The sequence below is a fragment of the Labrus bergylta genome, chromosome 2, assembly GCF_963930695.1.
Source record: "Labrus bergylta chromosome 2, fLabBer1.1, whole genome shotgun sequence".
Classification (NCBI taxonomy): domain Eukaryota; kingdom Metazoa; phylum Chordata; class Actinopteri; order Labriformes; family Labridae; genus Labrus; species Labrus bergylta.
The window spans coordinates 27,961,518-27,973,942 of NC_089196.1; the positions used below are offsets into that span (position 1 = coordinate 27,961,518).

General features: G+C 43.2%; 1 protein-coding gene across 1 annotated transcript; it reads left to right on the top strand.

Moving 5' to 3' along the window:
* Positions 1-5,375, top strand: LOC109999947 (cilia- and flagella-associated protein 157-like). Its single transcript, XM_029281444.2, has 5 exons — positions 1-304; positions 1,477-1,642; positions 1,733-1,979; positions 3,751-3,851; positions 5,076-5,375. The coding sequence occupies exons 1-5, from the start codon at positions 1-3 to the stop codon at positions 5,290-5,292; spliced, it is 1,035 nt and encodes a 344-aa protein (XP_029137277.2). The 3' UTR covers positions 5,293-5,375.
* The last annotated feature ends 7,050 nt before the right edge of the window (positions 5,376-12,425 follow it).

Here is a 12,425-nt window from a genome sequence, read left to right on the forward strand (position 1 = left end):
ATGGTCCTCTTCATTTGTTTTCCGTCCTGCAGGTGTCAGCGGAAATGTGACGAGTTCGAGAAGCACAACGTGAGCCTGATCTCGCAGAGCAAAGCGCTGAAGGAGGACAAGTACGACATCTCGGAGTTCCTGAAACACTCCCGGATTGAAAGGAAGCGGAAGGTGGGCGAGCTTGCTGAGAAGCTGGAGAATCAGCAGCAGGTTGCAGAACAGTTCCTGAAGGACCTGAAGCTGCAGCAGAGCCTGCAGATAGAAGAGCTAAAGGAGCAGGTGGACATTCGGACCTCAGAGACCAGGAGGCAGGGTGAGCCAACATGCATGCAGCAACGCAACTTGTTAAAAACCTGCAGCTCATTATCTGCATTTTTATCATAGATCATTACGCTTTTGGAGGTTAGGTGATTTTTAATATTTCAACTTTCCAATCCGACTAAGACGTATTGGCAGGGATGTTCAAGAGGGAGTGGAGCAGACCTATTGGTTAGTTGTGACCAGGTGATGAGAAAAGTTCATGACTACAGGAAAATAAGGATTGAGAATGTGAAGTGAACGCAACACAGCATGAGAGATGAATAGTTCAGTCAGCATGCAAATAATTATGGTCTTTTTGTCTGAACTTTTGCTGGAGCCTTATTTAATTATTTGCAAAATTAACATTTCTAATGCAACAAATACATTTCAAATCAATAACCAATCACATTTTTCACCACATGTTTCCCCACACATAGACAATACTCAGGCGGACATCCCAGGTCTATTTATGGCTGCATAAGTATATTTTCAACTTTTTTATTAATTCACAAAATTGCTGCACACACAAGAGAGAAAGAGATCGCGAGCGAGAGAAATAGTGAGACGCCTGCTGTCCGTATGGCCCTGCTGTAAATGTATGAGGTGCACATGCTCATGTTAAACTAAAGCTTCTCCTGCCCTCTGATGCCTTCGTTTCAATATTGATCTGCAGCTGCTAGCCGCCTCATACGCGGATCATCTGATGTTATTTCTAAATATGGAGCCTAACTTTTCAGGGCGAGAGTTATCTTATAGGATTGTTTGTTAGCGTATTGCTGGTGAATATTGTCAAAAACAGTAACATGAAATTAAGATGAGCCAATTAAAGTTGTACGTTACAAAGACTAAAAACGTTAGAGAATAAAGCGTGATTAATATACATACTAACCGAAAACATTATTCTGCGACTTAGTAGTCATAGTATTTAATTATGTGTCTTTGGGGGCGCAGATGGCCTAGCGGTTAGGTCGCCTCTCTCTGTTTCCTACTCTAGCCACTATCGAATAAAGGCAATAAGCCCGAAAAGATATCTTTAAGAAAGTGAACTATCTTTGATTAACGCGTTTATAAACATTTGAGCAATCTGCAAATAGTTACAAAAAAGATATGAATTGTGATAGGCACCCTCTCCTCTCCTCTCCTCTCCTCTCCTCTCCTCTCCTCTCCTCTCCTCTCCTCTATCAGCTGCACAGATTGAGGAGCAAAAGGAGCAGAAGGAGCAGCTCAGGAAACAGCTCAGTGAGCAGCTGTATGACCTGGAGTCTCTGGAGCAGCAGCCGTTTAAAGAGAAGACGGAGCATGAAGCTGCCATCGGGATCCTGAGATCAGAAGAAAAGACTGAGACGAACAGGTGACGTGTGGCAGTCGGCGTAATATCTGCAGGGAAATAATTCCTGCTGTCAAGTGTTTCACCTCCCCTCCCTCTGTCTACCAACCACAGATTGTTAGAGAAGACAAGTACGGCGTTGAACGATAGGTTGGAGAGGAAGACCTCAGAAATCATTCAGGAGGAGAAGGCTCTGCACAGCGAGCGGATGCAGCAGCTGCAGGTGATAATGGACGAGATCAACGCTCTGCTGGAGGAGAGAGACCGCCTGCAAAGCCACGAGACACATCTCGGATTACAGATAGACGACATGAATGAAGCCGCTGTGAGGATTGAGCGGGACATCTCCACCAATGAGAAGGTAAGAAAACAGCTGTTCAATAATGTCTATAGAACTGTAAGGGAATATCTGGATTTAAAGTTGAGACCTTCTGCAGACTGAGCTCTATCCCTGTTCACTGTCTACGTTTACATGTCTGATTGAAATCATTCTGATTCCAATCTCACCGTTTACATGGACGCTAAATAAAATGATCGGATTATGCCGTGCGTGTTCATGCATCGGCATTTAATCGGAATAAAACCGTTCTGACATGCGCAGACTGGTGCAGAAGAAGCTGACATTTCCGCCTGTGTTTGTGAACAATGTGACGAGTACTTTGTTATTTCTGGCTGTTAGTACGTATTTTCATGGATTCATTCATCTTGATAATTTTGTGGACATATCTTTAAATTGTGTCAACCATCTCACAGTAATTCTACTTTTGGGTCTGTGAAGCTGTAACCTTATATGGGTGAAGCACCTTAGTAGTAGCAGATCTATAAATGGATAGGAGCCAACTATATGTTGTCAGCAACTGTTTGCTAGACAGAGAGTCTACATCTGTTACGTATACTAATCAGTGTCATGTCATCTTTATTGTTTTATAGTGATGTACCCAAATGGAAAGGAATTTGTGGGCTGTACCTTCTAGCAGAATATAAGCAACACTGTGTGATGAAGACTTTGCCATTTTGCCACTTTGCCAATGATTATCAATGATTGTGAGATGTAGATCAGCATGGGTCAGCGATGGTCTGCACTTTGTCAGTCATGTGTGTTGTGTTTCTGTGTTGTCTGACCGTGGCTGAATAAATCTAAGATGATCCACAGTCTGTTTCACGATTTCATAATTGTCCATCTACTACAGAAATAACCCCCACCTAACACTGGCCTTTCGACCGTCAAGCCTTTCTACAATCCTCAGTTCCTTTAAAGTTTCAAGCAAAGCAGTTGTTTCGGCTACAGACCAGTTTTGTTTTGCTCCCGCTATGTTTGTTTTTTAATTCCAGTATGACAAAAACAGAAACAGGTCACTTTATGTGGGGCAGATTGCGCAGTAAGGATCATTTTACCCCGGTCAAGCAGACACGATCAGATGGAGCGTGTACATGGATCCTGATCCGAACAACGATCAACATAAACCACACCTCTCGATCGGAATGACATTTTTTTCTGAATGAGCCTGATCGGATCAGTCTGTTCTGATCGACATGTTTACATGAAGCATTTTTTGTGCGGCCGATCCGAGCGCTCAAGTTAAAAATCTTTCAACTTTTCAGAAAGGCGTTATTGACGTCACCGACACTCTTTTCCAAATGTATGATATTCCCCGAAGTTTTGCCAAATACGGATCATGTCTTGTACTGAACTCGTCCTCGCTCCGTGTCTGATCGGGAAATAATAGATCTCAAATATTAAACATGCAGTAAAAAGTAACGGAGCAGTGTCGGTCATGCACAAATGCTTTATGCGAGCACTTCCGAGCACACAGCCAGCGCTTTACTGCCTGGAAAAAACGCTCGGTGGACGCAGAGCCTAACTGTGTCACTAAGTTATTTATTGTTTGTTTATTCATTTATTAACAGTGAAATGTAAATCTAAAGATGCAGATACACGAGTCATGCAGCCAAGTTCATATGAAGTCTTGTCGGACATGTTCGCTTCTTTAGGTTTGCAAAGGAGGCTTCCTCATCCTCAGCTGATTGTTCAGCTAATAAACACACACTGTTAGAGATAGAGCCTTCATCAGCTTCACCTCTTTTTATTCATCTCATAAAAATCACCAAAATCAATCTGCATCTTTCTTCAGACAGCCGAGCGGCTGACGGAGGTGTGCCAGCAGCTGAAGTTGAAGATGGAGGATTACAGCCTCATCACGGAGGTCAGGCTGCCTCAGATCGAGGATCTCAGGTAGACGTTTCATCTGTTCCTGCTGACCACACTTAAAGGTCGTTTAAGACTGAAGATCTGTGACGGCGTCTTCTAACAGCCTGTGAGTGTAACGTGTCGCTTTGCATCACTGACGCTCGCTGTTAACCCTCGTAAACAGTGTGACATCTAGAGCCTTTATTTAGGAGGTGGACAAACAGAAGTATGGTGCTTTGTATTGACGACCCTTTGAACGGTGGGCCAGATAAAGTTATTCCTCTGTGTTAACACAAGTCACAGCAAAACATTTTAGCCACAGACATAGATATGATGAATCCACCGTCTCCTCAACTCTGCAGAACAAGCTAACAAGCTCTGTTGAGTGAGGACAGAGAGGAGAAGAGGATCCAGTACATTCTCCTGTAGGACACTCCCAGCGCTTTGTCCAGCTCTCTTGTTACTCGACCACGTCTGTGCAAGCGACAGAAAGAAAAACGGAAACGGGGCGTTCAGGTAAAAACAGCCCGTCGCGTCGTGCTGCTTTGCCAAAGGAATCCAGCCTGGATGGCGTCACATGCTATAAGGACACACTGTTACACACAATATAAAAACAAAAAAAGGTCATCATGATTTTGTCATTGTGAAAACGGGCCAATTTCCTCAGACAGAATAAAGTAACCTGAACCTGAAAGTAAAACCCTGTAAAAGGCTGTATGCACGTCACAATCTGAAGTGTTGGTTTTTCAGTCTCATCGAACTTGAACATGAATTTTTACAATGCAACTTGATCAAAATGAATAACCCCTTCAGTAATTAAAAAAGCATGTTTGCTTGCTATAAATAATAATAAAAATATAAATTCTTGGCGTCCATGAGACGAGATAATATTGCCAAACTTAATATCACGATACTATGCTGAATTGATTTTACCCTCACCTCGATGGTTTTATGACGTCATAACCTTGAGACAGGAGATCTAAAGACGGTGCCTCGTGTGCATGAAACACTGTAACAAAAGCGTCCATATTTAACAATCTGAGATGAAGTATCTGATGCTGACGCTACACTTCATGCTGACAAGTGACAACAGAAACCTACGTTTGACACCACTGTGCGTGACAGTGAACAGACAGTTTGATCTTAGACGTAAACAACACTGAGAGGAGCTTTGATTGAACCAGAGACCTCTTGATCTGCAGTCACTGAACTCAGCGCCGTCCTACTGACAACCTTTTTAAAGTGTTCATGTTTGTCGCGCTGTTTAAGGAAATGTTTGGCCTCAGCATCAGAGGAGCGCCGTCAGATGGCAGCGATGGCGGTTCAGCTGGAGGCGGAGCTACAGAGGGAGAGGAGAAGAGGGGAGCAGCTGGAGGTCGACATGAAGGAAGCAGTCGTCATCCTCAGACACATCCTGACGGTAACAACACTCAAACCTGATCACAAAATGTTCGGAAGACTGGGACAGAAGTCTGCAGTTTTTTGACAATGCGTTCACAACGTTCAACTGTTGGAGCTTTGTCACACTGGTCAATGTTTCTACTCCATGAACGACCAATCACAATGAAGAAGGCGCAGGACTTCTCATATCAACTTTCTCAAAAACAGGGGTTGAAGAGAAACTAATCAAAGAGCTGCTGCTGATGCCAGGACACGTTTCATTTACATCGTTTTGGTTTTCTTGGTGGAGTTCCCTTTAAATTAAAATCAAATATTAAACATACGGAGACATTTAAAACAGTAAGACGGTCACGACAGAGGGAAGCAGAAGTGCAGTGAGCCGACCTCCGTATCCTAGCAACAGTGAGCACCAATGAGAAGCACGTTGAGGCTGTGAGCGCTGCTTAGGAATAGGATTAATTAATACAGTGAAATCAATTACATTTGCTTTGGCATCTCACTTACTATGGAAAATGTTGTTATGAGGCTCCACCCATTTAAGGTCCTCCTCAGCCAATGAGATGGTTCCTTACGGTGGATGCTGTGGTGTTTTCTGTCCTCTGAAGGACTCGGAGCAGGCAGCAGAGACTCAGCTGTGTCTGAAGCTGCAGGACGTCCTGGAAGGAAACTCCCCCCCGGTGACAGACTCCGCCCTCAGAGACTCGATTGAGACGAGAAGTGGAGGACGTAAACCGCAGACCACTGACCCTGAACCAGCCAGGTACTCCAATCCCTCCGCACCGGGTCTCGTCTGTACGTTTCTAAAGTCATGATGAAAACCTTCCTCTGTTAGTCACAGCAGGAAAGTGAAAATACCACCGACTGCAGAGAGTCATTCATGGAGTTACTAATCATCCTATTCATGCGTCCTCTCCAACGACAGCTGTCTCACTTTTTCAGGTTGTTCGCTTTTCCATCCCATTTTTTTAACACAATATCCCAGAGAGGTTCCAATAAGACTCGAAGAGTTTCATTTAACCACAACTCAATGATTCATTCACTTATTGATACACTATTTAACATTGAGGGCTAAAAGGATAAAGAGACACATTTAGATTTCTTTTATTTACCATTAGGTTTTTTTCTGACCAGGCTCTTGTTTTGTTTTCAATGAGTAGAGAGCGTTTGCAGCCGCAGACGGCCACTTGGAGTTAAAAGCGCAGCGAGCCCTCCCCCTTTTTTGTCCGGCTGCTTTGAGCGCTTCCAGTTGTAAATCTTTAAACTCTTCAGAAAGGCGCTGATGACGTCACCGGCGCTCTTTTACAAATGTACGATATTCCGCATATTTTTGTCTCCTACAGATCCTCTTCACTCCGTGTCCAGACACAGTAGGAGGACAAAGATCCTCAGTTTGATGCTCATAGTGACGCAAAAAACCATCTCAAATATAAAACATAAAGTGGTTTTTTCTCAGCTGGCTGTGCGCTCTGGTGTGTTTTATACAAATGCTCCAGTGCGCTCAGCCAGCGCTTTCTCCCCTGTCTCTTAAAGTTAGAAATCTCAAATCCTCTTTGAAGAAAAGGGGAGGAGTTAAGTGTTACTGTCCTCCATAGAGCGGAGACCTTGAAGCTGGCCACAGATCCTCTGTTCCTGTTGGCCCGCTACAGACCCGGAGACCTCGGCCTCATACCCCGACCCACCTGGAAACTCTAGGACAGGAGCTCAGTCCATGTGGACTCATCTAGGTCCCAGCAGGTGTGACGTACCTCAGGACCTTCCTAAACCAGAGATGGGCACACAAGACGGCAGCGTGAAAAGTTTAGGATACACATCAGAAACCAGACTAACTAATAAACAAAAGGAGATGTGTGTCAAATAATCTTAAGTCCTGTTTTTAAAGTCCTAAATACTAATAAAATTAATTCACTTTTACATTTATCTGTTTTTCAGACAACGATGATGAGACAAAATCATAAGCTGAATTTTGTGGGATGCTTTTAGTAATCCCTTTCTCATGTTTAATAATCATTATAACATTTATTTACCATACTTAAAGTGCTTTAAAAAGGATGGACGGACAGATTGACTGACAGATGGATGGATGTAAAGATGGAAGGACTTTATTCTTCTTTTGCAGGAAATTACAGTAACAGCAGCTGTGATCAGACACACAGCTCACATAAAAGCTCTGGACAAAAATCAAGACTTCTATATACTAAAGTCAGTTTTGAAAACAGATGAAAATTGTTGCAAATTATAAACAAAGGATATGTTAGAAATGTGATTAACAAAAAGTAAAAAAAAAAAAGAACATGGAACAAAAACTCACTTTTAAAATGTTTATGTTGTTGAAATAGGAAGTTATTTCACTCCTTACAACCAATTGTCTTCTGTTGACCTCACATTAAAGATTCTGTGGTTAAAATCTCAGGTAACAGCAGGTTGATGATGTCAGCTCAGAACACCTCTGACCTCTGACTGAGAACAATCTCTGAGCTTACCGTGAAATGTCTCATCAGCTGACTCAGAGCATTGTGACCAGCTAACGTGGAAATCAAATATGACGGTCAGATATTGCGTGTGTGAGGACGTGTGTGTGTGTGTGTGTGTGTGTGTGTGTGTGTGTGTGTGTGTGTGTGTGTGTGTGTGTGTGTGTGTGTGTGTGTGTGTGTGTGTCAGCTGGACATTCCAGGATTTCTCCAACTTCCTATTTCACCAAAATGTGAGAGCTAATAATGCATCATATTACATCAACACACATACACACACACACACACACACACCCTTTAGGTTTCCCTGAGGACATTTTTATGAAAACAAAAATAATTATTTCTTTATTTATTCAGCTACTTTCAAAACAAAGTTACAAAGTTGTTTACAAAAGTAACAGGGCCCCTAAAAACAACAAAAAAAATGATCCTGATCCACAGTGACCCTCTCTACCTCCTGATCCACAGTGACCCTCTCTACCTCCTGATCCACAGTGACCCTCCTGATCCACAGTGACCCTCTCTACTTCCTGATCCACAGTGACCCTCTCTTCCTCCTGATCCACAGTGACCCTCTCTACCTCCTGATCCACAGTGACCCTCTCTACCTCCTGATCCACAGTGACCCTCTCTACTTCCTGATCCACAGTGACCCTCCTGATCCACAGTGACCCTCTCTACCTCCTGATCCACAGTGACCCTCTCTTCCTCCTGATCCACAGTGACCCTCCTGATCCACAGTGACCCTCTCTACCTCCTGATCCACAGTGACCCTCTCTACCTCCTGATCCACAGTGACCCTCTCTACCTCCTGATCCACAACGACCCTCTCTACCTCCTGATCCACAGTGACCCTCCTGATCCACAGTGACCCTCTCTACCTCCTGATCCACAGTGACCCTCTCTACCTCCTGATCCACAGTGACCCTCTCTACCTCCTGATCCACAACGACCCTCTCTACCTCCTGATCCACAGTGACCCTCTCTACCTCCTGATCCACAGTGACCCTCTCTACCTCCTGATCCACAGTGACCCTCTCTACCTCCTGATCCACAGTGACCCTCTCTACCTCCTGATCCACAGTGACCCTCTCTACCTCCTGATCCACAACGACCCTCTCTTCCTCCTGATCCACAGCGACCTCCAGAACCAGACTGAGTAACTTTCCAATAACAGTTTGTTCAGACTCTGTCATCCTATGTGCCCACACAGAGAAAGGAATCCTGGGAAACTGGCAAAGCATCATGAGACCATGTTGATGTTTTCTCCTGCTCCAACAATAAGCCCTCTATCACACCGACAAAACGTGTGTGTGTGTGTGTGTGTGTGTGTGTGTGTGTGTGTGTGTGTCTCCTGGAAAGACTCATGAAATTGTTTTGAATGAGGTCAACAAACTAAAGAAACCTCCCCTCTGTCCTCTAACGCTGACAGAAAAAGGATGTGAAGTGTGCAGTGGGAATCAGTTCTCCTGATAACAGGTTTCATCGACAGGAACAATTCCATATTCTACTTAATAGAATTCAATACACAGTAGGCAAACTTCACTGAAGGTAAACTCACCTTGCCTAGAAATACCTGGCAGAAAAGTCAGGAAGAAACGCTGCTTGCTGTGGTACAAAAACATGAATCCAGTTGGCTGTGATTAATGTCATCCTCCAGATCTGATGTTCTCACTCACATGGTTAAAAACTGAAATGTAATCTTATTCTTCTCCATGTCACAGGAAAGCCTGGCTATCCGATAAAATAATCCTGGTGTGTGTGATCCTTTCAGATATTCTTCTTCATAATCTCAAACATGCTCACACTACAAAAGAGCCGAGCCAAAATTGACTATTTTAATGTTTTGTGCAGGGTGGAAAAACATGGTTTTGTTTTGTTTTTTTACGTAAAAAGTTTTGTGTTTTTCTGTTCTTCAGCGAGAGCTGGAGGTCTGTCCAACGCACCCGTGTGTCCTGCCACCGGTCGCCACTACTGTCCACCTATAACTATCCTCCCTTGTCTCTCCACGTTATTGTACTCACACAAGACCTCCAGACACTTTCATGATGTAACACTCAAAATGTTAAATCCTAAAAATCGAATCCTGGAGGTTAACGTTGGATCGTTATACGATACATACTACACAATATTTTGGGTAGATAATCGGTTCTGAGCAGCCTCGAGTCGGGGACTCCCCTATGATTGTAGAGAAGGAGGGAGCAGACCTCAAAACGTCCCGATTATACTGAACTCTGAGCCAGGATTAACAGAGCTCTGTTGTTCAGCGCCTCCCACAAGCTGCATCAGTTTTCTTCTATGTAGAAAACAAAGGATGTGACCAACAACTTTCAATTAATCTGTGTTTGCCGGCTCATCTATTGTAACATCTCAATATGGCCCAAAAACAATAACCCTTCAAGCCCTCTAAAAAGAGATGTAAGTGTGTGTTCTTATCAAGAATCTTTTGGTGTTTTCACACCTTCAGGGTGAGCTGCATGTGTGAATCAAGCAGAAACCTCCGGTGTAGAAAAATGAAGCCGATGCTGAAGTGCAAAATCCTGCAGTTTGTCAAGTGTCCCCTGACCTCACTGACAGACGGGCGCCATGTTACCGTTTGTCAAGAGGCAAGAGACTTTGATTTTGTGTGTCGTGTTACGGAAAGATTTCCTCCCTGGCTGACGGATCTGAGCAGGAGGTGAACTTCTTCAATAGGTGAGATTCATGAAACTGTCTCAGCGGGTGGTGACCATGGAGACAGGATTGTTTGATCGCTGACTGCGTTGTCAAGGTGTGTCCACGGGTTTCAAAGACAAAGTAACACACACACACACACACACACACTGTTACTACAGCAAAATCACACCCGTGTGTTCGTTAGACGCCATGGTGTGGAGTGGAAACTGTTGAAACAATCTGCTGGACAAGTGTAACATTGACGCGAGATGACTACTTAACTTATAAATACTTAAAAAAAAGAAACAATGGAACTGTTTTAACGAGATTGTTTCTTAAAGAGGAACAACCTGTGTTCGTCTCGGGTACATTAGATCTCGTTTTTTTTTAATTTTGGTGTAACTTTTGTACTCTTCTCCTTGTTGACATTTGTTTTGAGCTCCTGTCTGCCGTAAACAAACGTTAAAATCTTCTCTGGTAAGACGTATTCAGGATGTTGAGAGTGTTACTGTTTTACACGGCAGTCTTTGAAAGCATCATCAGATATGAGATAACAGCGTGCTGTGGTCACAGAGAACTCGTCTTATGCAGACTGCTATGAAGATCACTCAATGAAAAGTCTTTTGTCAGACAGACACAGGACATAGTGTCTGACCTGACCCACATTCATCACTCTGACTTTCAGCATTTAATCGCGTTGTAGGACTCAAAATCTCAAGACCACTTTTTGAAGGTCTCTGTATCATCTCAGAATCTAAAGCAGTTTTTTACCTGGTCTGTCTCGGTGGACTCTGGATTTTAAGACCGGTCAAGACCACTGAGAGGTTCAATTCATTTCTGTGATTAGAAGGAAAACTCCTCTTTCTAAAAGAACAAATTACTTCAATTCATTTGGAGTTTTTAGTCGATTCTTATCCCCCAGGTACGGCCGCAACCTTTCCAAGTGAGTGACATGCCCACTGCACACATTTTTTCAGATTTTTCACTGATGTTTATGGTCGTGGTCTTGTCTCAGTCTCTCCTTTAATTCTCTCCTAACTGCAGGACAGAGTCTAATACAAGTTTACCTTTGGGGACATTAAAGTATATCTGATCTAATCTCGTTCAGCTCTTTCAGTTTAAACTTCTTTTAACCAACGAGTTCAAAGACAGAAACATTTTCAACAACAAACAAACAAACAACAACAGATCTGCAGAATATTCATCCTATATATTCCTCATTCTACCTCTGATGTAGAGCTCTTAATGTCAACACATGCAGCTCAGAAGAGCAAACAGATCATTTAAAAGGAGTATTTTAAATTACATGTGAAAGGTGAGGTTGTCCTCTGCATCGTGTGTTCCTGTGTTGTTGCCGTCATAACAAGGACTGGCTTTGTTGATGTTACAGCTCCACCTACTGGCTCCTCTGTTAACAACAAGCTCTGACTCGATGACTGCTTTTTTATATAATTCTATCACCTTTTCCTCGCATTTGAACTATTTTAATCTGTAGTAAAGTAGAAGAAACTCTTGCCATCAGCCGCTCCATTAATGGAGGTCGACGCTCTGAGAGACGGACGGAGACGTTCAGTGGACTCCTCTCAGACTCGGTCCAAAGAAAGAACCGGAGCACACGACTCACTTAAAAGTAAATGTTTGTTCACTTTGTCTTCTTCAGAGTCAAATAAAACCTTTTCTATGTCTACTTCTAAATGACACTCTTCATGGTGCTGTTTTAAACTCTGTGAAGAACTTTGAAGTGTTGTAGACAAGACCACAATAACCAAGACCAGAATGCTCTGAGACCGAGTAAAGGCCGAGACCTTTAGGGATCGAGTCCGAATCAAATCCAAGACCAAGGCAGGGCGAGACCGAGACCAGACTAAGAGAATAAATATCACTGAAGAATCATCCTCGTGTTTAGGGGGCGTGTCACTCACTTAGACCATAAAAACAGGAAGGTTCCAGTCGTAACAGGGGGGATAAGAATTAAACTCCAAATGAATTCAAGTTATTTGTTCTTTTAGAAAGATGAGTGTTCCTTCTAATCTCAGTGATGATGTGGAGAAATAGCAGATTAGTGGTGGTCTTGATTTTAAATTGTGAGTCCAGC